Source organism: Chlorocebus sabaeus, chromosome 5, assembly GCF_047675955.1.
Source record: "Chlorocebus sabaeus isolate Y175 chromosome 5, mChlSab1.0.hap1, whole genome shotgun sequence".
Lineage (NCBI taxonomy): Eukaryota > Metazoa > Chordata > Mammalia > Primates > Cercopithecidae > Chlorocebus > Chlorocebus sabaeus.
In genome coordinates this window covers 614,496-639,906 of record NC_132908.1, presented here as the reverse complement: position 1 = coordinate 639,906, position 25,411 = coordinate 614,496, and the positions used below count along the sequence as shown (strand labels likewise).

The window sequence follows — 25,411 nt, the reverse complement described above, 5'->3', positions numbered from 1 at the left end:
CAGAGGCTGTAGGCAAGGGTTTACCACTCATACTTGGGGAGCCTCAGCCAAGATGCCTGCAGAGGACTGAGCCAGTGTGAAGGGTCACCCTTGGCTTGGGTCTTGGGACTGGATCTAAGAAGAGGAAAAGGGGCTTATCCCCCGGACTTGGGTAGAGACATGATGCCCTGGGAGTCTCCCTTCCATCCCGGGAGTCAGAACCCTGGCTGCACTCTGCCCACGTCCTGGCCCCCACGCTGAGGTGCACCCAGAAGCGCGACATGTGCCTCTTCGGCCCTCGTGGCTCCTGTACCCGCCCCACAGATGCGAGAATGTGGCAGGCCAGGTCTCACTAACGCAGGCCTCCGTAACGTAACAATTATTTCAGTGCGGAGTGGTTAAATATTAAAAGCTAAGCTGTGCAGGAGCAGTGGCTTACACCTGTAATCCCAGCACTTTGGGAGGCCCAGGCAGGTGGATCACCTAAGGTCAGTAGTTCGAGACCAGCCTGGCCAATTTAGTGAAACCCCATCTCTACTAAAAAAAAAAAAAAAAACAATTAGCCGTGCATGGTTGTGGGCACCCATAATCCCAGCTACTCCAGAGGCTGAGGCAGGAGAATCACTTGAACCTGGGAGACAGAGGTTGCAGTGAGCCGAGATCATGCCACTGCACTCCAGCCTGGGCAAAAGAGTGAGACTCCATCTCAAAAAAAAAAAAAAAAAAAAAATGCCGGGTGTGGTGGCACGCACCTGTAGTTGCAGCTACTCCGGAGGCTGAAACAGGAGAATCACTTGAACCTGGGAGGCGGAGGTTAGAGTGAGCCAAGATCACATCTCTGCACTCCAGCCTGGGTGACAGAGCAAGACTCCGTCTCTAAAGAAAAAAAGCCAGCACCCTTCCTCAAAGGCTGAAATGTAACAAAAGCCCACCAAGAGTTGTGCCCAGTCCTCTCCTGGGCCTTGAAGCATGACAAGATAATGAAGGAATTCTTTTTTCTTTTTTTTTTTTTGAGATGGAGTCTCGCTCTGTCGCCCAGGCTGGAGTGCAGTGGTGCAATCTCAGCTCACTGCAAGCTTCCCCTCCCGGGTTCAGGCCATTCTCCTGCCTCAGCCTCCTGAGCAGCTGGGACTACAGGCGCCCGCCATCACGCCTGGCTAATTTTTTGTATTTTTAGTAGAGACAGGGTTTCACCTTGTTAGCCAGGATGGTCTCGATCTCCTGACCTCGTGATCCGCCCACCTCGGCCTCCCAAAGTGCTGGGATTACAGGCGTGAGCCACTGCGCGTGGCCAGGAATTCTTAATAGGACCCATTTAGGATTAAACAAGTTTATTGGGGGTCTGAAGAAACTCTCCAGGCCTCCACAGACAAGTTTATTGGGAGCCCGAAGGAACTCTCCAAACCTTCATGATTTAGCAGCAGACAAGATTAAGTCAGTTTACTGAGGTTCCAGAGGAAGGTCTTCAGAACTCAGACCTTAATTATAGACTAAAAGAAGTTAATCACTTGGCTGGGCGCGGTGGCTCACGCCTGCAATCCCAGCACTTTGGGAGGCCAAGGTGGGCGGATCACGAGGTCAGGAGATAGAGACCATCTTGGCTAACACGGTGAAACCCTGTCTGTACTAAAAATAGTGAGCCGAGATCACGCCGCTGCACTCCAGCCTGGGCGACAGGGCAAGACTCCGTCTCCAAAAAAAAAAAAAAAAAAAAGCTCATCACTTGTGTCTTTAGATGAATGCATACTTACACATAGACATACAGCTTGGAAGGTACATAACCTCTGGAAAACTTTGTAATTTGAGTTGGTCTGGCGGGAATTTCCAGGCCTTCTGCCTGTAACTGGTTGCAGAAATAAAAACCCTCTTCCTCCCCAGTTCCTCTGCATCTCGTTACTAGAGCACGAGAAACAGCAGCGTGACTCTCAGTTTGGTCCAGCAACAAGAGGAGACTCTGCCTATGCCAGTGTCAGGGCCTGAGGTGTCCAGTGGCCCCCACATTCTCCGAGGAGAGGTCAGGGATGCTGTGGCTGAAATCCGAGCTGTGGCGGGTGGGCGGCGGGGCCCAGAGTCTTTCTGTCTAAATCTCCAGGCGAGGAACATGCACTGCACGGAGGGGTGAGGGGAGGCTCTTGGTGGTGGGGGTGTCAGCCCGAGGAACCCACACCCCATGCACTGGCCCTGCTTCTCTTCTCTTCTGGGAGCTCCAGGCTTACTGGGAAGCCCTCAGGGCAGCTTCTGACCCAGATGGCCCTTGGCCCTGCACCCGTCCTCAGCATGGCTGAAGAGCTGAAGGAGAGCAGTTTCCATCCCCAGCTGCCTTCTCTGCAGGGCTGGGCCAGGCCTGTGGCCCTGAGGGCAGAGGAGCTGGAGAGCCACATTCAGGGAGGCCAAGCCTGACATGTCCCCTAGGAAGGACTCCTCGGGGACTGCCTCTTTTCTGCCTTCTGCTCCCACCGCTGCCCCCACCTTCCCCACTCCCCCACTTCCCCTCCCCCCACCAGCACCAGGCAGTGTGTCCTTCATGGAAGGCCAGTGTGATCCCCCGCCATCTGTGCAGCCTGTGTCCTGCCCAGGCTTCTCCCAGTGGCCTTCAGCACAGTCACACACAGGCCAGGGAGGCAGGACAGGGTGCTGGGGCCCCTGTGGCCTGAGGGCATGTGCTCCTTCGGAAAACCTGGCAGCAAGGAGCAGCTGGGTTAGAGTGAGGGCGGTGCTGGGGAGGGGAGCTCCATGTGGGGAAGGGCATAACCTGAGCTCACACAGGCTCCTGAGGGTGGCCCCCCACCCTTGGGGCCCACTGCAGGCGGCAAGGACAAGCTGGACTGGCCCAGAGCCCAGCAGCCCTAGCCTTTGCTTCAGCCAGGAGGCCAAACATCCAGCTCCAACAATAGGCCACATCTGAGGTCAAAGCTTGGGTCCAGCAGCCCTCATAAGGGCTCCCTGGGAGGAGCAGTGGGCAAAAAGGGATGAGAGCAGGAGGCGAGGCCAGGGGTCCTCAGGGCAGCAGGGAGCCGGGGCAGCTGAAGAAGGCAGAACGCCAGATAGTGAGGGCTGGCAGCTGAAGTCCTTGGCATCTGCCCAGGGGTGGGCTGGTCTGCCCCAGAGGGGCCTTCCTGGCCCCACTTGACCTGAGGACAGCTGGCAGGGCTCCCATGCTTACGTGGCATCCATGGGGCCTGGGCAGGGACCCGAGAGGTCAGGTCTAGACGTGACCCCAGCTCAGCTGCAGGGGCCTGGGGCCAGTTGGAGTTGGACAGGAGCCCTCGCCAGCCCGGCACAGGCTGTGGCTCCTGGTGAGGTCAGCATCCCACCGTCCGGTCCTGCCTACCTTCCCCTGGACAGACACTGTCTTCGTTTGTGAAGCCCTCACAGAGGCCATGTTTTCGGTGGCAGGGGAGGGGGACAGGGCCTGGAGCAGGACAGCTGGATGGAAGGAGCCTCCCCCAGCATGCAGGGTCCTCACAGACCCCAATCATCCTAATAAAAAAGTACTTTTTTCCCTCTTGAAAAAGGTTCTAGTTATGATACTAAGATTTTATGTAAAAAGTGAACAAAGCTCAGGTTTTCAGTCATCCTCAGTCGCTTTTCCACATCTAAAACCCATACCCTGACCCACCCAGACTTGAAGACAGGTTCCTTCAAGGCTCTAGCTCGGGTTCTGCCGAGGGAGGAGGCAACCACTGCCACCCCAGAAAAGGCTCTGGCTGGAGTCTGCCACTGAGTTTGTCTGGGACTGTTCAGCCTGTTCCCAGATCCAATGGTGGCCCCCCAAAAATACATCCACCTGGAACATCAGAATGTAACCGTATTTGGAATGAATTTTTGCAAATATAATCAAGGCAAGGATTTTGAGATGAAATCATCTGGGGCCAGGCCAGGTGTGGTGGCTCACACCTGTAATCCCAGCACTTTGGGAGGCTGAGGTGGGCGGATCACCTGAGGTCAGGAGTTCGAGACCAGCCTGGCCAACACGGCGAAACCCGGTCTCTACTGAAAATACAAAAATTAGCTGGGCGTGGTGGCGGGCACCTGTAATCTCAGCTACTTGGGAGGCTGTGGCAGGAGAATTGCTTGAACCTGGGAGGCAGAGGTTGCAGTGAGCCGAAATTGTGCCACCGCACTCCAGCCTGGGCTGCAGAGCAAGACTGTGTCTCAAAAAAAAAAATCATCTGGGATGAGGGTGGGCCCTAAATCCAATCACAGGTGCCCTTGCAAGACAAAGGAGAGGGAGATTTGGGCACAGACACAGAGAGGAGAAGGCTGCATAAAGACTAGAAGATTGGAGTGATGTGGTCCTGAGCCCAGGATCACCTGGGGCCACCAGATGCTAGAAGAGGCAGGAAGGACTTTCTGGCAGGGCCTTTGGAGGGAGCTGACACCTGTGTCTTGCGCTTCTGGTCTCCAGAACTATGAGGAAATAAGTCACCAAGCTCTGGGGTAATTTTCTACGGCAACCACCAAAACTCAGACACCAAGGAAAGTGGTGGGGGCTATGGAGACGGAAGGGGGCTGCGGAGGGCTTAGGAAGGACGCTCAGGACCCCAGGGCGGGCTCCAGAGAATGAGGCACATGGCACTGGACCCCAGGAGAGGAGCTGGACCCTGCTGTTGGACCTGAATGCCATGGGCCTGGATTCCCAGGATAGCCTCTGAGGGTGTGAGGACAGGCGCGGGTGGGGCTGTGAGCCCTCCAGGCCCTCTGTGGCAGAGGAGGCTGAGGAGCTAAGGCGCAACAGGATTTGCCCCTCCTTAGGCATCCCCGAGCACCTCCTGTAAGCCAGACCCCAAGACGGACGGGGCAGGCAGACTCCTGGAGCGGGAGGTGCAGCGAGGGGTCCTATCCTTCCCAGGAAGATGTGTTCAGAGACTGGGCGTGAGCATCAAGGCCAAGGCCAGCAGGTGCTGCTGTGTGGGCAGGATCGGGACTCCATGTCCCTCCCAGCGTGGAATCCAGAACCCGGGGTGCTCGTGGCACTGGTATTTTATTGCATAGATAAACACACACTGGGAAGGGTGGCCTGTGTCACAGTCCCTTCCACCCAGTGAAAGGTAGGTTCTTCAAGAGGGGCTTTGGGGAGCCAACTTCAGTCTCAGGAGAGGCTGACCGATAACCCAGCTTCTACAGCTTTGACCTCGGCTACCCAAGGGGGGACACCACCAGGAGTGGCAGGGACTGGGGGATCCTTCCAGGGATCCATGTTTGGCATCCCGTGGGGATCCCAGACCCCTGCCAGCCACTGACACGCATCCACGACTTCCCAGAGAGTGTGTGCTCACATGTGGCCGCTGCAGCAAACGCCTCCACCCACACATCCAGTCTGGCTGCTGCCCTCCCAGGCTCTGAGCTCGGTGGGTGCCGAGGGCAGGTGTGGCCTACCCAGCATGCATCCCCAGGTCATGAGCGTGCAGGCCAGCACCAGCCTGAGGTCAGGCAACACTAAACCTGCCATGCGCTGGGCATTGTGGGCAGCTCCTGAACACTGCTCCATTCAAGGGGAGAAGCAGGGAGGCCCAGAGAGACTGATCTCGGGCTCCTCTTTCCTGTGTCTAGGGAAGCACAGGTGAAACCTGGGTGAGGAGAGGTGCCTGGACCCCAGGAGAACCCCTGGTCATCACAGGTCCCTCCTCCTGGGGCTCCCCTCGAGGTGGGGGTTGGGGGCAGGGTGCACGTTGAAGGAGGCACAGGGAAAGTCCTCAGCCCAGAAAAGGAGAGATGGAGGCGGCCAGTCAGGCGAGGAAAGCATGGGCTTGGGCTGAAGAGCCTGCTGCAGAGTCTGCCCAGTCACCACCACAGCGGACACCAACATCCCCTGGCAGGGCTGTCCCTGACCCCTGACTCCCTGAGCGCCCCATGGCCCACGTTCCCCGTCCCAGACTGGCAGACTGTAAGCCACTCTCCTGCCCTGAGCCACGTGACTGGCCCTCCCTGGTTTGCCCCTTCCAACGTCCTCGCCCTAGCCAGAACGATGTCGGATATGGGGTTCCCATTGGTGAAAAATGGCCCAGCAAAGGCGCTAAGACAGTCTTGACTGCAGAGTCAGGCGCTGGGCACTTTCTGGAGCAGGCCCGGCTCTGAGGCTGGGACCCCAACCCTCGGGCGCACACAAATCGCGGCCTGTGACTTGATTTCGGGGGTCACCGACAGACCCTTCACACGATCCGTGAGCCCCGAGCTGGTGCTGTTACCCCAGTGTCACAGAGAAACCCTGGGACATCATTGGTGCCCCTCCCGCAGGGCCCCCAGTTCCTGCAGGCTGGGACCGCCCGCCCCGCCCTCTGCCGCCCCTGCCGCCCCTGCCGCCCTTGCCGCCCACCCCGCTCTGGCCCCGCCCCAACCCGCCCCTCCACACTGATGTCCCACCCCACCCCTCCCTAGCCCCGCCTCCTCCCTCGGACCCGCCCCGGTGTGGCCCCGCCCCTCCGGCAACACCGCCCAAAACTCTTCCCAGCGGGGACCCCAGCCCTGGCTCGCCCTCTCCCCGTCCCGCCCTCTCCCCAGCCCCGCCCCGACAGGGCCCCGCCCCCATCGACTCACTAAGGCCAACGGTTTCCATGGCTCAGGCCCGAATCGAGACTGTCCTTCAGCCCGCGTACCTCACGCCCGCTCCTTCCCCTCGGGCGCTGGGGGGCACCGCGAGACTCCCACTGTCGCAGCCTCGCCAACTGGGTCTTCCTAGGCAACCGCCAGCTCTTTTGCGCGGAGCCCGGCTCCAGGGGCGGCGCATGCGTGTAGGGCTTCCCGCGTCACAGTCTCTTGGGTGTACGGGCGGCACTTACAAAAGACGGCGCCGCTGGTGTAGTGGTATCATGCAAGATTCCCATTCTTGCGACCCGGGTTCGATTCCCGGGCGGCGCAGCTTATATTCTTTTTTTCCCATTTGAACAACGAACTCTAGCTAACGCCAGAGATTTATAAAGGAAAGAAAACTGGAAACCAAGGGAAGGCGCCCAGTCTGGCGCAGCGCTGACACATTTCGGAGAGTGACAGGTACCCTGGACGGCAATGGGCGACAGGGTCCCTGAGCTGAGGCGCCTGTAAACCAGCAAGCCAAGCTTGCCGTCCAGTCCCCTGCCCGGGGCCGCCACCCACCGCCGAGCCGCTCCCCACCGTGCCTCTGGCGGCTGCGGGTCCTTTAACGAGAGGCGCGGGTGCTCCTGGGAGTTGTAGTTTATCAGCTCCCGACGCGCCCCGCGGCATCTGGACTACAGCTCCCGACATGCCCCGCGGGAGCCCGGCCACCGCCCCCGACGCGACCAGCGCCGGTTCTGCAACTGGGAGGAGTTGCGGCCGCGATGCTGGTGGCGGCGGCCGCTGAGCGGAACAAGGAGCCCATCCTGCACGTGCTACGGCAGTACCTGGACCCGACCCAGCGCGGCGTCCGCGTACTCGAGGTGGCCTCGGGCTCCGGCCAGCACGCGGCGCACTTCGCGCGGGCCTTCCCTCTGGCCGAGTGGCAGCCGTCGGACGTGGACCAGCGCTGCCTGGACAGGTGCGGCCCCCGGGGCGGCCACTCCGATCAGTGCGGCCGGCGGGAGCCTCAAGAGCTCCTGCCCCGCAGCCCCGGAGGAAAAAGATGCGGCTCGGGCTCTGAGGGTGCGGGGTGGGAGCTGGGGGTGCCCCCGGGGCAGGCCCCAGATGTGTGGCCCCCGCGGCTGCGGAAGTGGGTGGGCCTCGGGATCCCCTTTCCCAGCTGTTTTGGCCTTCGGTTCGCAACGTGCCCCCCAGGCTCCCCTTAGAAAGTCTGTAGGGGCGTCGGAAAGGCGGTTGCGCAGGACTCGGCGTCGACCCAAGCCTTCCCCTCCTGCAGCATCGCGGCCACCACGCAAGCCCAGGGTCTGACCAACGTGAAGGCCCCGCTGCACCTGGACGTGACGTGGGGCTGGGAGCACTGGGGCGGGATCCTGCCGCAGTCGCTGGACCTGTTGCTCTGCATCAACATGACCCACATCAGTCCCCTGTGCTGCACGGAGGTCCGTGGGGCGCCCCTCACCCTGCATGGGGGCAGCCAGCATGCCAGATTTGCCCCTAGCACAGTCGGGGTGAGGGTCTCCGGCCTCAGGCCTTGGGTTCTTTTGGGGGCAGCGCCTCACTGCCGTCCTGTTCCCTACTCCCCAGGGGCTCTTCAGAGCAGCAGGACACCTGCTCAAACCCAGAGCCCTGCTCATCACCTACGGGGTGAGTGGGCCTCTCCAGGGCGGGCCTCCTGCTCGAAGTCCTAGCTGCTCTCTCCCGCCCTACTCAGAGTCCTCCCTCCTTGGCTCCCTGCCCCCCGCCCAGCCACCAGCACGGCCTCCCCTCCACTTCCACTCTGCACCCCTCCCCGGGTCACCTGCCAGCCTCCCTACCCCCTTGCCCACCAGCCTGGCCTTGGCTGACTCCCTCTTGGGGACAGGGAGGGGGTGCCCGTTTCATTCTCCCGACCCCAGCCTGCAAGTCTGTCCTGGGCTCTCTGGGAAACAGCCGACCTTGGTCCAGTGGGCTGTGTCCCCATCCCCGCAGCCCTATGCCATCAACGGGAAGATCTCTCCCCAGAGCAACGTGGACTTTGACCTAATGCTCAGATGCAGGTCAGAGCTAGTGGCAGGGGGTCTGGCTCAGGTGGCAGGTGGCTTGGGTGGCACCCCCCCAGGCCACGACTCCATCTCCCCCCGCTCTGCAGGAACCCGGAATGGGGCCTTCGGGACACAGCCCTCCTGGAGGACCTGGGACAGGCCAGTGGCCTGCTCCTGGAGAGGATGGTAGGTCGGGGAGCAGGGGCCCAGACAGCCTCTCTAGGGGTTGAGGGCCGTCCTCCAGTAAAGTGTTTCTCCAGGTGGACATGCCAGCCAACAACAAGTGCCTGATCTTCCGGAAAAGCTGAGCCCCTCCTTCACCCCGCACACCTGCATCTCTGCCGGAGGCTCTGTGGGGCACAAACCTGCCTCCCTAGGCTGGGCCTTGTGGACAACAGCCCCACCCAGTCTGCGCTCTCAGCCAGTGGCTGAAAGGCTCAGCCTGCTCAGAATAAAGCATCTCCTGCTGCCGGCTTGCTGGTGTCCACCCCACCTCCTCCTAGGAGCACCTTGTGAGGGTGGGTGGGAGACGGGGTCTCCTGTGGGGTCAAGGGCTTGGGACGTCCTGGTCCTTGCTGCTGGAGCTTGGGCAGCAGGAGTGGGGCCAGGACAGCTGCTGAGGCAGAATGGAGCTGGTGGGGGATGTAGGGGTGGACTGGCGCTCCCTGGTGACCTTGTACCAAAGCCCAAGCCTCAGTGGGTGGCAAGGCCCCAGCAGAAACTGGCTGGGGATGGGGCGCCTGGAAGGGTGAGGGTGGTCTGACCAGCAGCAGCAAGCCAGGGGGTCTGGGGCACAGGGAGCGCGTTTATTCAGCAGGACGGGGCGGCGCAGGCCGCCCGTGGGCGTTAGTCCTGGAAGCGGTTGAGCAGCTCGCAGGCCTGCTTCTCCAGCAGCTCCAAGATTTTCTTGACGCGCTTCTCGCTGGCGGCGCGGACGTAGCTGCTGGCGTCCAGCACGGCCACACCATCGCGCACCTCGCCCATGATGACCAGCGGCCCGTCGCCCGCCGTCATGTTGGGGCAGGGGCAGGCCCAGTCCATGCCACTCAGCGTCACCTCTAGGTACTTGGTGCCCAAGAACTTGAGGCCCATCTTGTCATCCTTGAGCACATCCTCCAGCGCCACGCGGGCGATGCCGCCAGCAGCCTCGGGCTCCTCCAGCACCTCCGTGAGCCGGCCCACGATGGCGAAGTCGCTGCGGCACAGGCTTAGCGCCAGCTTGCTCCGGAGGCGGCAGGCGCGGCAGGGCGGCGTGCGGGGCACGGGGCAGGCATCCTCGCAGCTCTCACGGCTGTGGAAGTTGTTGCTGTTGCCCTCGCAGCCACCGTACATGAAGGGATGGCACTGCTGCAGCAGCGGGCTGTAGGCCCAGCGCGGCTCCCAGCCTTGGCAGGGGCCCTGCACGGCAGGCAGCACGCAGGCGTCGCCGGGGCCACGGGCACAGGCCTGCTGGCATGCCTCGTAGGTCTCGAAGCCCCGGGCCGCCCCGTCACAGCCACGGGCCGGGAAGGTCATGCAGCCGCCCCGCTGTGGGTCAAAGTGCCAGAGGACAAGGTGTGGGGAGGTGGGGCCCGTGCAGGCCTGCACATCCGGCAGGCACTGGGCCGGGGCTGGGATGCTGGGGGCTCTGTCCCTGGCCAGCTCTCGCTGGACCACGGAGAGAGGGAAGTCAGCCCGCAGCAGGCCAGCCGCGTTGCGCGCGGTGCAGGTGTACAGGCCAGCGTCTTCCAGCCGCGCGTTGTAGAGCACCAGCTGCCCGATGCTGGTGACCACCACGTTGCCGTACATCTGATCAGGGCGCATGATCAGGTTCTCCCGCTGGTGACTCTGCTTCTCCCAGGTCACGGCAGGCGGCGGGCGGCCGCTGACATCGCAGTGGAGGCTGGCCGTACCCCCGACCTGCACCGCCTGTGGGGAGGGGCTGCTGTACAGGGCAGGAGGCACGGGCGCGGCCCCAGGTGTGGGGCGGGCAGTGGTCTCCGGCGGACCCGGGCTGCTGGGTGGCCAGCTGAGCACGTGTTTGCAGGGCACGATGTGGAGGTGCAGGCCCCGGAGGCAGGCCTCGGCGTCCATGTAGCAGCGGTTGTAATAGGTGAGGCCGTCCGAGGCGCAGGTGAAGCTGGGCTCCTTCTCACAGCGGTCACGGCAGCGGCACACGGGCTGCCCATCCCAGATGTCGCAGTCAGAGCCCTGCTGTGGGCATGCAAAGCCCTCGCAGGAGGCTGCTGTTGTGGGTGCGGCTGGGCTGTCGGGGAAGCGTGCTGCCACGCAGCTCTGCAGTCCACACACGTTGGTGCAGCACTTCTCAGCAGTGGCACAGTCCTGGGGATGGGGGACACTTAGGTGGGAGTCCTGATGCCCCCCTGCCCTGGGGGCTCTGGCCAGGCCCCTGCACAGGGAGGCCCAGGTGGGGTAGCAGGGAGCCCCCTGCTCTGTGGCCGCCACCAGGGCCGCCTCCCCAGGGACTCCCTGTCCTTTCCATCCCCTGTGGGGAGCCACAGAGCCAGAGGTGCCACCTGGCTTCACCTTCCAGAATCCTCACACCCCCAAGCAAGTTCCATTATTCTTGGTACATTGTACAGACGAGGAAACTGAAGCCCAAGGAGGGCGTACAGTGCTCAGGGCCACCCAGCAGGTGGTGCAGGCCAGGACAAAGGCTGAACATTGGCTGCAGCACCTCCATCACCCTCTACACTGGTCCCAGATAAAAGGAGAAGGTGGGAGGAGAAGATGGGAGGAGAGGATGGGAGGAGAGGGTAGGAGAGGGTGGGAGGAGAGGATGGGAGGAGAGGATGGGAGAGGATGGGAGGAGAGGATGGGAGGAGAGGGTGGGAGAGGGTGGGAGGAGGAGATGGAAGGAGAGGGTGGGAGGAGAGGGTGGGAGGAGAGGATGGGAGGAGAGGGTAGGAGAGGGTGGGAGGAGAGGGTGGGAGGAGAGGATGGGAGAGGGTGGGAGGAGGAGATGGAAGGAGAGGGTGGGAGGAGAGGGTGGGAGACGGTGGGAGGAGGAGATGGAAGGAGAGGGTGGGAGGAGAGGGTGGGAGACGGTGGGAGGAGGAGATGGAAGGAGAGGGTGGGAGGAGAGGGTGGGAGACGGTGGGAGGAGGAGATGGAAGGAGAGGATGGGAGGAGTGGGTGGGAGGACAGGGTGGGAGGAGAGAATAGAAGGAGAGGGTGGGAGGAGTGGGTGGGAGGAGAGGATGGGAGGAGTGGGTGGGAGAAGAGGATAGAAGGAGAGGCAGTAACGGGGTGGGGGGGATCGTCAGTGGATGATGGTGTCCAGGGTGGGGGAGAGGCACATGGGAAGCATGAGAGCCAGAGTGGGAGGGCTCTTATTCTTAAATGAGGGCAACGATGGGAGTGTCTCTGGGCCCCTCAAGGGGCCCAGACCCAGACTCCAGCAGAAATCTGGGGAGCCCGGGCAGAACGTGGTGCCTCCAGTAGGGTCTTGCCCAGGCTGGCTGCCCCAAGCCCCAGGACCCCAGCCTGACCACACTCACCTGGTCCCCACTACACTCACGCTCACAGGTGCTCTGGGCGTCCACCCACAGGTTGGGGCTGAGCTGGTTGGGGCACACGCCCGGGTGGCTCTCTGGCCCTGGCAGCAAGCCGGCCCCCGAGGTCAGCCGGAGGAGGAGCAGGAGCGGCAGGAGTGGCCGTGAGGCGGGCATGGGGGCCGCTGAGGCAGGGGGCTGGGGGGTGTGGCCACCAGCCCCTCTTCGGGCTCCGACGAGCCCAGCTTCCTGCAGGCATCCACCCTCTGGGCCTGTGGTTGGTGCCCCCACCAGAACCCCGGGGCTCCCTTTCACCCGAGGCCAAAGGTTGCAGCAGATGCTTATCCTGACGGCCCTGCTGGGTGGGTTACGGGGTCTCCAAGTTCTCAGAGGCTGTCTGTGTGACGCTGGTTCCTCTCCAGCTTCAGCCTGGCCCCTCTGTCTGAACTGTGCGGGGGCTCCCCGGCCCTGGTCAGCACAGGGCAGAGGGGAGGAGGTTGGGGAGGGGCCAGAGGCCCAGGAGCACAGAGCCACTGGCCATGAGGGTCACCGGGGGCGGAGGAGGGCTGGCTCTGGCTGGAGAGGGGGAGGGGAGGGGACCCTGTAACCCGAACCCCTTCCTCCACCCCTGGGCTGAGAGCAGTCTCCTTGACGACCCTCAGGAGGGTGGGGGCAGGGCCAGCAGATCCCAGCTTTTGTCCCTGACGCCCTCTGGACCCCAGGCTCCCATGCCGTGGGGTGGCAGGCACAGTCCCTCCCCGCGGAGCGTGGCTGATCACAGCCTGGGTCCCCCAGGTCAGGTCCAGGCTGGCAACGGTCACGTGTGTCCAGGTCGGGCCGAGGGCTTCACTCTGCTCCTTTGAGGTTCCTTCCCGTTCCACGGCTGTTGTAGAGGCACAGGGGCCCGCAGGATGCCCCGCACAGCCCAGTCTTCTCTGCTCTCCTGCCCCTGGTGGGGTGGGGCCCAACCCGGCAGGACTGCATTCCCAGAGACCCCATCCCTGAAACCAGGCTGCCGGCTTGGGGCTCAGGCCCGTCTCCAAGGCGGGGCAGGTGCAGCAGGAAGAGGCCTGTGGCCGCCCACAAACATAAGAACAGCCCCACACGCTGACGCTGGAGCCTCGGCCCACGCACTGCGCAGCCCTGGACGTGGCTCTGCGTGGATGGCGCCGCGCGAGGGAAGGCCAAGTGCAAGGGCGTCTGCAGCTGGAGAGAGCAAGTGTCCTGGGGCACCAGAGCCTTGCCCTGCCCCAGCCCCCCCCATCATCGGGGCACACATCCCCGGGCTGGCTCCTCCTCGTCCGGGAGGGCAGGGGGCTGGCCTGGCTGGTGCAGGACAAAGGGCTGCCTGGAACCTACCCTTCCAAACCCTCTGTGGCTCCAGAAGTCTGGGGCCTCAGGGAGTGTCCCCCTGACCCTGTGTCTGACCTCTGACCCGGGAGGCAGGGTAACAGGAACGTGGTCTGGTCAGAATGAGACCCAGAGATGCCTCCAGGCGCTACAGTCCCTGCTCTACAAGGCGATGGGGGTGGGGCAGCTGGGCTGGAGCTGCCATGGAGGGACCTAAGCCCTGGATGAGCCCACGAAACAGCAGAGGGAGGCACCTGAGCCTGAGGCTGTGGTCCCTGTACCAACTGGAGTGCCCCGTTCCAGCTTGCACACCTCCGGGGTGTCCACACACCCCTGGGTCAGGCATGGCAGGCACCCCAGATTGGCCAGCGTGCAGGCTGCTCTCTGCGGAGGGGGCTGACTGTAGGGCCTGGCCCTCTGGGGTCCTGCTTTTGGTGGGGACAGTTCACCCAGGCCATCTGCTGCCGTGGGCCGTGGGCCGTGAGCGAGGGCTCAGTACAGCCCAGCTGGGATCCCGTCCACTGGGAAGCGGAGAATGGCCATGACCAGGCCCAGCCGCTCCAGCCCAGCTGCAGCCCTCACTTTTTCTTGAGGCGAACCCAGCTAACTGCTGCAGGTCGGCCCGGTCAGCGCAGGGGACAGCAGGCAAAACAAAGGCCAGAGATCAGTTTGCCTGGTACAAAGCAGCACTGGCCCCCGGCATGGGGCACCACCACCACCAGATCCACCCCACCAGACACAGCAAAACGTGGGGACCACAGCCGAATTCCATTTACTGTACAAAGAACGGTTCGGAAAGAACCAGGAATGGTGGAGTGTCTAACAGCAGTGCGGGTAGTGTTGATGCCGTGAATGTAGGACCGTGTAGGTCCTCAAAGTCTGTGTGGTTTGTTCATAATCCCAAACAGGAGCCCTGCTGGCAGCAACAGGACAGGTGGGGCCAGGACAGGGAGGCTGGAGCAGGAGGCCAGTGTCTTTGGGGACTGTGGCAGGGCCGCCTGGCCGGGGTTCCCTTACTCATCTGGCAGCTCATGCAGGCCACGGCCCTCATCTCCCGGGAATGGGCCATGGGGCGAGTCCACTGGTGCCCAGTAGCACCCTCCGTGGGACCACCTTGGGAAGCGTGCGCCGTGGAGTCCACCACGGGGGTCCTGGGTCCCGGGAGGGCTCCTTCTATGTGCTGGCCATGCCGTGCTGTGTGGCCGGAGGGCAGGAGGTAGAGGTGAGCACCAGTGCTGTGGGTAGGCCCAGGCAACTGCTACCCTGCAGAGGGGCTGCTGGGGCAGGCGTGGGCAGAAGCACTGGGTGGAGGAGCGGCCAATGGCTTCAGGAGAGAGGTGGCCGGCCCTGCATGCCTGGGGCTCAGCACGAGTGCCGGGCTGGTGGGCCTTCGAGGAGGGGCCTAGCCTCCCGAGGTCCCCAGGTGGACGTGGACGTGGATGAGGTGGTTCCAGGCATGTCCCTAAGACGGTCAGGATGGTTCTGACGCCGTGCGACCTCACAGGAGAGCTGCAGCTGTGGGGACCCCAGGGCCAGCGACAGAAGCTGCCGAGAACAGGAGGTTGCACGCAGGTGCCCTGGGTCCGGATGCCACTGCCCATCGAATATTCATAAGTCTACAGATAGCTCTGCACTCTCCAGGGTGGGAGAGATGATGATCTGAGTTTTGAGTGGTCAATGTCCCCGAAGGTGTCACATCACAGCAGGAAGGTTCTCAGTCCCACATGGGGAGGGATTTGGGGAACAACAAAAGTGTGGGCTCCCAGGCGCACCTTTCTCCTCTCTCCTGAGTGCTGCTTGGGCTCTGACCACAGGACCACACCCTCCATCCATTGCCAGCACAGTGACCACTGAGGTCACCAGAGCTTCCAGAGGAAGCACCGGCCCCGTCTGCTCCCCCGGCCTCTGGGCAGCCCTGCCACTCGCAGCGCACGGACTCACAGGACGCTTTGACCATCGCTGCTGCGAATTCCCTCCCGAGGCGTCCCAAGTGCGCCCCCACAGCTGGCGTGGCCACGAAGTCACCAGCGCACCATGGGGCCACACCCAGGCTTCCCTGAAGGCCCCTTAAAATGTACAAAAAAGGTGAAGTGTTCTCTATATAAATAAGAAAGGCGAGCCAGGCTCCCCGCCGGTCGAGCCCAGGCAGCTGGGGAGGCCCGGCTTGTTTCACACCAAGAAGCACCAGCAGCCCAGCCGCGCCCCCTCCTCCCGCCTGCCGCACGTGCTCCGTGTATGCTGCTCCTCGCACCCGGCTCAGGTGTGAGGAAAGCCCAGTGCTTCTGAGACAGCTGGTGTGGCCAGTCTCCACGCAGGTGGCACTGGCCCGGCATCCAGCCAGGAGTGTCCAGCTCGAGCCCTCCCAGCATCTGCACAGGCGGCTCTGCCCGTCCCTGCTAGGAGATCTTGCAGTTACTCCGCGAGCAGTTCTGGGGGGGGCTCTGGGGCGGACGGATGGACTTGGACCTCTTAAGGCTGTTGCCCTTGCTGCCGCCGCCCCCGGCCCCGCTGGCCAGGGAGTAGGAGCGGCCGTGCATCATGACCGCGTTCATGCCGTTGGCCATCGAGAAGGACTTGAGGTGGCTCTTGATAGTGACAGGCAGTGGAAGCTTGTCGATGAGGTGCACGGGGGTGCAGGAGACGATGGCCCGGCAGCAGAGGTCCTGCAGGCTGAACACTGCAGGGCAGAGGGGGTGTCAGACCATGGGGCTGTGGGGGAGGCCCCGCGCAGGGAGACCTGAGGTGCCCAAGAGAAGCCCAGCGGGGTCTCCACACTCCTAGTGGTGTCCCCTGGACTGGGATCCTGGAGGACCTGGATGCCCAAACTTCTCTGCCCAGCACAGATGTATCCACTGCCACGCCATCCCCTGCCTTGCTCCCTAAAGCCAGGCACGCTGGGCAGTGCTGCTGCGGGGCTTCCCGAGGCTGCTCTGCCCAGCTCCTGGCCTGGACGCTGCAGCTCCCAGTGTGAGGGCTGCATGATCTGGCCCTTCGAGCCGACCTGCTCTGGAGCCTCTGCTGTATCTCTGGTTGGGTTTTGACTCAATCTAGCTTGACTGTCACCAGCTCTAGTCTGCAGAGCTGGGGAGAGGAGCTCCATACGGGTGGGGGCTGGGTTATGCTGGCCTGGGGTACAACCAGGCTCTTCACGGCTCCCCGTGCTTGCTTTACGGTTTGTTTTTTGTTTTGTTTTGTTTTTAGACAGTCTTGCTGCATCGCCCAGGCTGGAGTGCAGTGGCGCAATCTCCGCTCACCACAACCTCCTCCCGGGTTCAAGCAATTCTCCTGCCTCAGCCTCCTGAGTGTCTGGGATTACAGGCGCCCACCACCGCGCCCAGTTAATTTTTGTATTTTTAGTAGAGACGGGGCTTCACCGTGTTGGCCAGGCTGGTCTCGAACTCCTGACCTCAGGTGATCCACCTGCCACGGCCTCCCAAAGTGCTGGGATTATAGGCATGAGCCACCGCGCCCGGCCGGTGCTTCCTCTTAAGAAGGACAGTGACACCGTCAGCCACCCTCTCTCTGTCCAGTAGTGAACCCTGCCGGGAAGCACCACAGAATCAACAGTACCTTCCTGAGGGGGCTCCACTGGGACCTCTGATCAAGGACGTGGCCTCCCAGGAAGAGAAAATGAAACAACACGAAGCTGCAGGCATGGCTCCTGTGCCCCCCTGACAGCAGGATGCCAGCCCCGGAACCAGGGACGGAGTGGGAACACATTGCCACACCAGCAATGCCGGGGACCCACAGGAATGGCAGAGTGCAGCTGCCACGGCGGCACCCTGAGGGAGGTCACCAGCTCCTGTGCCCCCCGGTGCTGCTGCCTCTCCCCCGAGGCTACTCTTACCAAGTCACTGGCCTGCTGCCGGCTGAGCCCCTACTGCACGTGGCCAAGGGACCTGCCTGAACCTTCCTCACTGGCCCCCGGCCTCCCTCAGCCTCCACGTGATCAGGGCAGCCCGGGTTTGGGAACCGCAGGGCTGGCCGGCGCCCGCCCACACACCTCGGTTGGGCCTCCAGATCTTCTCCATGCCATGCCGCATGAGCACAATGCGGGACAGCTCCGTGAAGGACTCGATGACGTTGAAGTTGCACAGGGGGCTGACCTCAAAGAAGGTCATGCAGTTTTTCTCTGCATACGCGCGGGCCTGCTCCGTCGGGACCTGCCGCTTGAAGGCCAGGTGCAGCCGGTTTCCAACCAAGATCCGGGGCACTCCGGGTGCGTGCTGGGGGTACAGAACTCAGCAGAAGCACAAACGCAGGGCGCCACCCACCCCTCAGCCGCAGCAGGGCCTGCCCTCACTGTCTGGCCTATGACGGGGTGGGGGCCATGGGAGGTTGAGGTGGGCAGAGCCCAGGGCTCAGGCCCCACAGTGTAAGCCCTTCTAGGTGGCCCCGTAGCTCCTGGTCTTGCCGGGCTCCATGCCCGGCCGTTGCGTGCACAGTGACCAGCACGCCCAGGTGTAGGCCGTGGGACAGTGCAGGGTGCAGAGCCAGGGCCACAGGAGGGGTGGCAGGTGGGAATCCAGAGCCTACCTGGGGCCCAGGCACCTCCATCCAGTCTGCCTTCCCCGGGAGGGCTCCCCGGACCCAGGCCTACCTCATCGATCTCCTTGATCCAGCGGTCGATGCCGTCAAAGGACCAGCGGTTGGTGATGTCATACACCAGAAGGATCCCCTGCAATAGAGACTTGGAGGTCACCAGGCGTCACCGACACGCAGGGCCAGCCCAGGCCCAGAGACACTCAGGTGCAGGGGTCTCGGTTCCCGGGCAAGGCCAAGGATGCTTAGTACTTGGCGGATGGGCAGATGGGCGCTGCCCTCCACACAGCTGGTGCAGCCCTGTCCCCCACCTCTGCCCTCACCCGGCAAGGACTGCAGCAGGAGGGTAGGTGCCTTCCATGCTGTCATAAATGCTGCCTCCCCTCCCTCCCCTGGAGCCATGAGCCTGTGGAAGCTTCCTGGGCAGGCAGATGAGGGGTCCTGGCAGCCGGGGGACATGCAGCTGTGGAAGCAAGTGTCCTCTCGGCCAGTCCATCGGTGAACCCTCCTGGGGGCACGCGGGACAGAGCTGAGTGGGGGCATTTCTGAGTTTTCCAACGTAAAACTTGCAGAGCAGAATTCCAGTCCCTCCAGGACAGTTTCTGCGGGGCTCCCCCAGCCACGCAGAGCAGGTTTTGCGCGGGGACTTTCTGCTACATCCCTTGGAGACCAATTACTTGAAGCTCAGCTCTGGGCTGTTTCCACCTGCCCCAAATATCTCGGCAGTGACAGTCATGGCTCCCCAGCAGCACCGGGGAGCACACTGCTCACACTCAGTGCCCCGTTGGGCGAAATGGTAACATCACAGGCCCATTCCCCTACACCCGCCGCTCCCCAACGTCCACTCCCACCCTATAATTCTGCAACCAGATCCAGCCAATGAGCTGGGATCCACCCTACTCCTAGGCTGACAAAACCTTCACTTAACCAAAGAGCCTATCACACAAGGGGCTGAGGTTGCAAGAAGAGGGCACTGTCCATCTGAAAATTAGGGTTTTTAGAGCCTCTTAGAACCATCTTTTGATATCTGGAAGACTCAAGTGTAGCCCCCAGGTCCTGTTTAGAACAAGACCGAAATTACTAAGCTCCTAGGGCGAAGGCCTTGCTCAGGATGGAGCGGCAGTTCAGGAAGGACTCCTTTTGCTGAGGGAGACCCTTCGAGGCCAGAGATGGCCAAGTCAGTCTGGTGGGTGATAAATGATAAGATTCAGAATAAACAAATGCCCACCCAGGGGTTAACCCTGGAGCTTGGGGCACAGGGACAGGGGCTGGCTCATTTGCTGCTGGGGGAGGGGGAGAGACTGGGGAGTGGGCCACCAAAGCATGCAACACAGCCCACCCTCCCGCGTGGCAACCTCCCGCGTGGCAACCTCCCGCGTGGCAACCTCCCGTGTGGCAACCTCCAGCGTGGCAACCTCCTGCGTGGCAACCTCCTATGTGGCAAGCCCATGACTCGGAAGTAACTGAGGACGTGTGTCACAGCAGCACTGATAACAACAACAAACCAGACACAAATTAAATGTCCAGCCTCAGAGGACAGCCGAGTAAGCAGCGGTGAAATGTACCGTGCAGACGCTGAAAACAGCAGCAGTGCATGTAGAAGCGTCCATGCTGGCCAAGGAGAGACAGACAGCCCAAGTGAGGTGAGAACACAGGTCCCAGCACTGTGGATGGCATTTTCTTTTTTTTTTTTTTTTTTTTTTTTTTTTTTTTGAGACGGAGTCTCGCTCTGTCGCCCAGGCTGGAGTGCAGTGGCCGGATCTCAGCTCACTGCAAGCTCCGCCTCCCGGGTTTACGCCATTCTCCTGCCTCAGCCTCCCGAGTAGCTGGGACTACAGGCGCCCGCCACCTCGCCCGGCTAGTTTTTTGTATTTTTAGTAGAGACGGGGTTTTGCCGTTTTAGCCAGGATGGTCTCGATCTCCTGACCTCGTGATCCACCCGTCTCGGCCTCCCAAAGTGCTGGGATTACAGGCTTGAGCCACCGCGCCCGGCCTCTTGTTTTTTTTTGAGACAGGGTCTCACTCTGTCACCCAGGCTGGGGTTCATGCAGTGGCACGATCATGGCTCACTGCAGCCTGATATTCTGAGCTCAGTCAATCCTCCTGCCTCAGCCTCCCGAGTGGCTGGGACTACAGGTGTGAGCTACCATGCCTGGCTAAGTTTTTAAAAACATTTTTTAGAGATGGGGTTTTGCTATGTTGCCCAGGCTGGTCTTGAACCCCTGGCCTCAAGTGATCCTCCTGCCTCAACTTCCTAAAGTGCTGGGGTCACAGGTGTGAGCCACTGTGCCCAGCCCAGCATGATTTTTTTTTTTTTTTTTTTTTTTTGAGACAGAGTCTCACTCTGTCGCCCAGGCTGGAGTGCAGTGGCGCTATCTCGGCTCACTGCAAGCTCCCCTTCCCAGGTTCACGCCATTCTCCTGCCTCAGCCTCCCAAGTAGCTAGGACTACAAGTGCCCCCCACCACACCGGGCTAATTTTTTTTGTATTTTTTTTTTTTTTTGAGACGGAGTCTCGCTCTTTCGCGCAGGCTGGAGTGCAGTGGCCGGATCTCAGCTCACTGCAAGCTCCGCCTCCCGGGTTTACGTCATTCTCCCGCCTCAGCCTCCCGAGTAGCTGGGACTACAGGCGCCCGCCACCTCGCCCGGCTAGTTTTTTGTATTTTTTAGTAGAGACGGGGTTTCACCGTGTTAGCCAGGATGGTCTCGATCTCCTGACCTCATGATCCGCCCGTCTCGGCCTCCCAAAGTGCTGGGATTACAGGCTTGAGCCACCGCGCCCGGCCTTTTTTTGTATTTTTTAGAAGAGACAGGGTTTCACTGTGTTAGCCAGGATGGTCTCCATCTCCTGACCTCGTGATCCGCCCACCTTGGCCTCCCAAAGTGCTGGGATTACAGGCATGAGCCACCGCGCCCAGCCTAGCATGATTTTTTTTTTTTTTTTTTTTTTTTTTTTGAGACGGAGTCTCGCTCTGTCGCCCAGGCTGGAGTGCAGTGGCGCAATCTCGGCTCACTGCAAGCTCCGCCTCCCGGGTTCACGCCATTCTCCTGCCTCAGCCTCCCGAGTAGCTGGGACTACAGGCGCCCGCCACTGCGCCCGGCTAATTTTTTGTATTTTTAGTAGAGACGGGGTTTCACCATGGTCTCGATCTCCTGACCTTGTGATCCGCCCGCCTCGGCCTCCCAAAGTGCTGGGATTACAGGCGTGAGCCACCGCGCCCGGCCCAGCCTAGCATGATTTTTAAAAAATAAAAGTATAAACACACAACACATTACACTGAAGAAGTTTATATGGACATAAATGCTAAAAGGCTGGAAAGTGGGTGACTTTTTATGCTGACCTGTTTTCTGTGGCAAACACCCCTGTTCCCATGACACTGAAAACTCTAGAAAGAGAGCAGAAGGTCCATCTCCTGGCTGATGGGCTGGCTCAGGCTCTAAGTGTGCTGTGAGGCTGGGGGCCCGGGCCACACCTCCCGGCCGCTGCCCTGAGCAGGCCCCCACTTCCTGGGATGGCCACATCTGAGGAGCAGGGGTTACGGGCAGGGGTGATCGCACAGGAGGACCCGGAGGCATGCTCCAGCGCGGGTCACGGTAAGGCCACAGGGACCCAAATGACCACGGAGTGAGAAAGGAAAAGGAGACTCTTGGTGAACAGAAGCCGCCTAACAAACGGCACCCTTAGCACCCTCAGCACCCTCAGCCACGTGTCTCAAAGGGGCAGAGCATGGGGCAAACAGACTCTTCCACCACCTTCTATTTTCTAAAAATGATAACTAACACATGATCTGATTTTTTTTTTTGAGAGTTGAGTCTCGCCCTGTCACCCAGGCTGGAGTGAAATGGTGTGATCTCGGCTCACTGCAACCTCCGCCTCCCAGGTTCAAGCGATTCTTCTGCCTCAGCCTCCTGAGTAGCTGGGATTATAGGCGCCCGCCACCACGCCTGGCTAATTTTTGTATTTTTGGTAAAGACGGGGTTTCACCATGTTGGTCAGGCTGGTCTCGAACTCCTGACCTCGTGATCCGCCCACCTTGGCCTCCCAAAGTGCTGGGATTGCAGGCGTGAGCCACCGCGCCCGGCATGATCTGATTTTTTAAAAACTAGCGACTTTGGCTGGGCGCGGCCGCTCACGCCTGCAATCCCAGCACTTCGGGAGGCCAAGGCGGGCGGATCACGAGGTCAAGAGAAGCAGACCATCCTGGCCAACATGGTGAAACCCCGTCTCTACTAAAAATACAAAAATTAGCTGGACGCGGTGGTGCACACCAGTCCCAGCTACTCAGGAGGCGGAGGCAGGAGAATCGCTTGGACCCGGGAGGCGGAGCTTACAGCGAGCCGAGATCGCGCCACTGCACTCCAGCCTGGGTGACAGAGCGAGACCCCGTCTCAAAAAACAAAACAAAACAAAACGAAAAAAACGAGCGAGGCTCTAGGGGATGAGTCAGTGCGCGCTCTTCCCCTACTCTACGCCCCACCAGGAGCCACCCCGGACACTCAGTTTCCTCCGCGTCTACAGAAGTGTCCAGGGTGCCGCTCACGCCTCGGGGCGGGGTCGAGGCACTTGCGCTGCTCCCACCAGCACGCGCTGAGCTCAGACCCCGCCCTCCCGCCCGCTCGTTAACTGCGCTGGCTCTTGGGTAACGTTGGCAACATACATCTGAGTACATTTACACTTTTTTTGTTCAACTCGACCTACATGATAAATTCCCAGAAGCAGAACTGCCGGGCCTAAGAGTGGGTGCCCTTTTTGCTATCATTTTTTACTGAGCTGTAATTTACAAAGCAGAAAATACAAAGATCCGAGGTATGAACATTTTGATGAATTCTGACAAATACATGCCCCTTCCATCCATGTGGTTGAAGCTCCCAAGGTACAGCCAGCCAGAGTGGAGCCCTCCTGCCTGCATCCCTGCACCCAGGCTCTGCCCAGGAGCAACTGACATGTAAAGTGGGAGCTACTGCCAAGCCGTGCCCACTCACGCCCACCCGCCCGCCTGTGTGCCAACAAGCCAGCAGCATGCGTGCCTTCCCTACCACTCTCCACATAAACCCCTTCTCAGGGAAACAAACCCACACCTCTATCCTGAAGGAGACACGGCACTTGGCCCCACCCTTCCTGGTGCTAAGCCCGCTGACCCCAAATTCTCAGCCAAACAGGACAGCTCGTCCCGTCAACCACACTGCAGTTACAAGGAGCCTGCCCCACCCTCTACACACCAAGGGACCCGCACCTGGGTGACTCGCTCGTCCCACCAATGGGTGGCACCTGCTTCTGAGAGGGGCCGCCTCAGATCACAGCAACACAACACGCAAATGCAACCACAAAGTCTAGGAAGCCTGGCCGCTGGCAGCACGTGAAGGGCCTCGTGGGAAGAGCCATGGGGCTGCTGCTGTGAGACAGGTGATGGCAGCAGGGAGTGGCCAGTGGCCTTTGCTGGTACCATCTGCAAGACCCAGGCTGTGGGGACCTGCCAGGCCTCTCCACTCTTTTTTTTTTTTTTTTTTAAATTTCTTTTAGTAGAGATGGGGTTTCGCCGTGTTAGCCAGGATGGTCTTGGTCTTCTGACCTCGTGATGTGCCCGTCTCGGCCTCCCAAAGTGCTGGGATTACAGGCTTGAGCCACCGCGCCCGGCCGCCTCTCCACTCTTAACAGAGGGCGGCAGAGTGGCAAATCCCAGCTGGGACAGGCAGTCCTTGCTAGTCTGTGTCTCATCGGGGCGGCGGGAGAAACCCTGCTGCAAACGCGGGCTCTGCACCTCAGCTGGATGCACCCTCACCTCACCGCTGCCCTCACCTCACCGCTGCACCTCAGCTGGATGCACCCTCACCTCACCACTGCTCACCAGGCAGGAGAGACACAGGACAGGGCTGGGGTCCCGGGGTGGCCCAAATGCTCAGTCATGGCAGCCAGAGGCCCGCCTTGAGGCTCAGGTGCTTCTCCCAGGGCAAGGAAGTGCCTGGCACCCTCAACCCAGGACCAACATGTGCACCTGCGTCTGTAACCTGCTCCTTTCATGTGGAAAATGACAGCTAAGAACTTCCAGAATTAACAAGGCAAAACAAACACATAACCGGTTGTGCCAAATGCTTTGGAAAGAACACAGAGATGATAACAGAGCTTGCTTTCCAGAACCTCAGCCTGGCAAATGCAGAGCTTGTGAACGGCTTTTTTTTTTTAAGTTCTCATGCAGTTGAACAGAAATCATGACTGTGCTGGCCCTCATGTCCCACGGACCTCCCAGTGTGGGAGCTGGAATGCCTGCAGTGGAGCCCCATCAGAGGAAGCTGGGATGCCCGCAGTGGAGCCTGTCGGGGGGGCTGGGATGCCCGGGGTGGAGCCTGTCGGGGGGGCTGGGATGCCCGGGGTGGAGTCTGTCGGGGGGGCTGGGATGCCCGGGATGGAGCCTGTGGGGGGGGGGGGGCGCTGGGATGCCCTGGGTGGAGCCTGTCAGGGGGGACTGGGATGCCCGGGATGGAGCCTGTGGGGGGGACTGGGATGCCCGGGGTGGAGCCTGTGGGGGGGGCTGGATGCTCGGGGTGGAGCCTGTCGGGGGGACTGGGATGCCCGGGGTGGAGCCTGTGGGGGGACTGGGATGCCCGGGGTGGAGCCTGTGGGGGGGGCTGTATGCCCGGGGTGGAGCCTGTCGGGGGGACTGGGATGCCCTGGGTGGAGCCTGTCACGGGGGACTGGGATGCCCGGGGTGGAGCCTGTGGGGGGGGCTGGATGCCCGGGGTGGAGCCTGTCAGGGGGACTGGGATGCCCGGGGTGGAGCCTGTGGGGGGGGCTGGATGCCCGGGGTGGAGCCTGTGGGGGGGGCTGGATGCCCGGGATGGAGCCTGTGGGGGGGGCTGGATGCCCGGGGTGGAGCCTGTGGGGGAGGCTGGATGCCCGGGATGGAGCCTGTGGGGGGGGCTGGATGCCCACGGTGGAGCCTGTCGGGGGGAGGTGGGATGCCCGTCAGGTTCAGCCTCCTTGCTGCCTTTTCCAGCATTTCCCCAACAACCCTTTATTGTCATCCAAGATAACCGTGCCCCATATTTTTTAATACCAAAATAGTATATGTTTATTGTAGAAAAATCACGAAATACTTAAAAGTAAAAGGAAGACAAGAAGGCGATTTTGTAGATGTAAATCACCCACACACCTCCTCCTTTTTTTTTTGAGATGGAGTCTCACTCTTATCGCCTAGGCTGGAGTGCAATGGCACAATCTCAGCTCACTGCAACCTCCACCTCCTGGGTTCAAGCAAATCTCCTGCCTCAGCCTCCTGAGTAGCTGGGATTATAGGCGCGCACCACCACACCTGGCAAACTTTTGTATTTTTGGTAGAGATGGGGTTTCACCATGTTGGTCAGGCTGGTCTCGAACTCCTGACCTTGTGATCTGCCTGATCCGCCTGCGTTGGCCTCCTAAAGTGCTGGGATTACAGGCATGAGGCACTGCGCCTGGCCCCAGCTCCTCTTTTAATAGCAAGCAGGGCCCGTGGAA

General features: G+C 61.1%; 3 protein-coding genes and 1 non-coding gene across 7 annotated transcripts in view; 2 read left to right on the top strand and 2 right to left on the bottom strand.

The window, feature by feature from the left end:
- Nucleotides 1–6,766: 6,766 nt before the first annotated feature.
- On the top strand, nucleotides 6,767–6,837 carry TRNAG-CCC (transfer RNA glycine (anticodon CCC)). The gene has a single exon. It is a non-coding gene; the product is annotated as a tRNA-Gly (tRNA).
- A 342-nt stretch (nucleotides 6,838–7,179) lies between these two features.
- Nucleotides 7,180–9,008, top strand: METTL26 (methyltransferase like 26). 3 transcript variants are annotated; one of them, XR_005237662.2, is made up of 6 exons: nucleotides 7,180–7,471; nucleotides 7,790–7,952; nucleotides 8,098–8,157; nucleotides 8,375–8,549; nucleotides 8,642–8,720; nucleotides 8,795–9,008. XR_005237662.2 is itself a non-coding variant. In XM_007980322.3 (6 exons), the coding sequence occupies exons 1-6, from the start codon at nucleotides 7,275–7,277 to the stop codon at nucleotides 8,840–8,842; spliced, it is 615 nt and encodes a 204-aa protein (XP_007978513.2). In that variant the 5' UTR covers nucleotides 7,180–7,274; the 3' UTR covers nucleotides 8,843–9,008. The 3 variants fall into 3 exon arrangements, 2 of the variants coding, with proteins under 2 accessions (XP_007978513.2, XP_007978550.2); XM_007980322.3 differs by having other exon boundaries at nucleotides 8,482–8,549; XM_007980359.3 differs by lacking the exons at nucleotides 7,790–7,952; nucleotides 8,375–8,549 and having other exon boundaries at nucleotides 7,192–7,471.
- A 311-nt stretch (nucleotides 9,009–9,319) lies between these two features.
- Nucleotides 9,320–12,215, bottom strand: WFIKKN1 (WAP, follistatin/kazal, immunoglobulin, kunitz and netrin domain containing 1). Its single transcript, XM_007980370.3, has 2 exons — nucleotides 12,035–12,215; nucleotides 9,320–10,856 (listed from the first exon to the last, which is right to left on the bottom strand). The coding sequence occupies exons 1-2, from the start codon at nucleotides 12,203–12,205 to the stop codon at nucleotides 9,381–9,383; spliced, it is 1,647 nt and encodes a 548-aa protein (XP_007978561.1). The 5' UTR covers nucleotides 12,206–12,215; the 3' UTR covers nucleotides 9,320–9,380.
- A 1,916-nt stretch (nucleotides 12,216–14,131) lies between these two features.
- The window catches only part of RAB40C (RAB40C, member RAS oncogene family), a 43,547-nt gene continuing 32,267 nt past the window's right edge, over nucleotides 14,132–25,411 (bottom strand). For both annotated transcript variants that reach the window (XM_007980258.3, XM_073014967.1), the window contains exons 4-6: nucleotides 17,979–18,056; nucleotides 17,382–17,604; nucleotides 14,132–16,055 (exon numbers count right to left, since the gene is read on the bottom strand). In XM_007980258.3, the coding sequence (XP_007978449.1) occupies nucleotides 15,775–16,055; nucleotides 17,382–17,604; nucleotides 17,979–18,056 (582 nt within the window). In that variant the 3' untranslated portion in view covers nucleotides 14,132–15,774. The remainder of the gene's footprint in view (nucleotides 16,056–17,381; nucleotides 17,605–17,978; nucleotides 18,057–25,411) is intronic.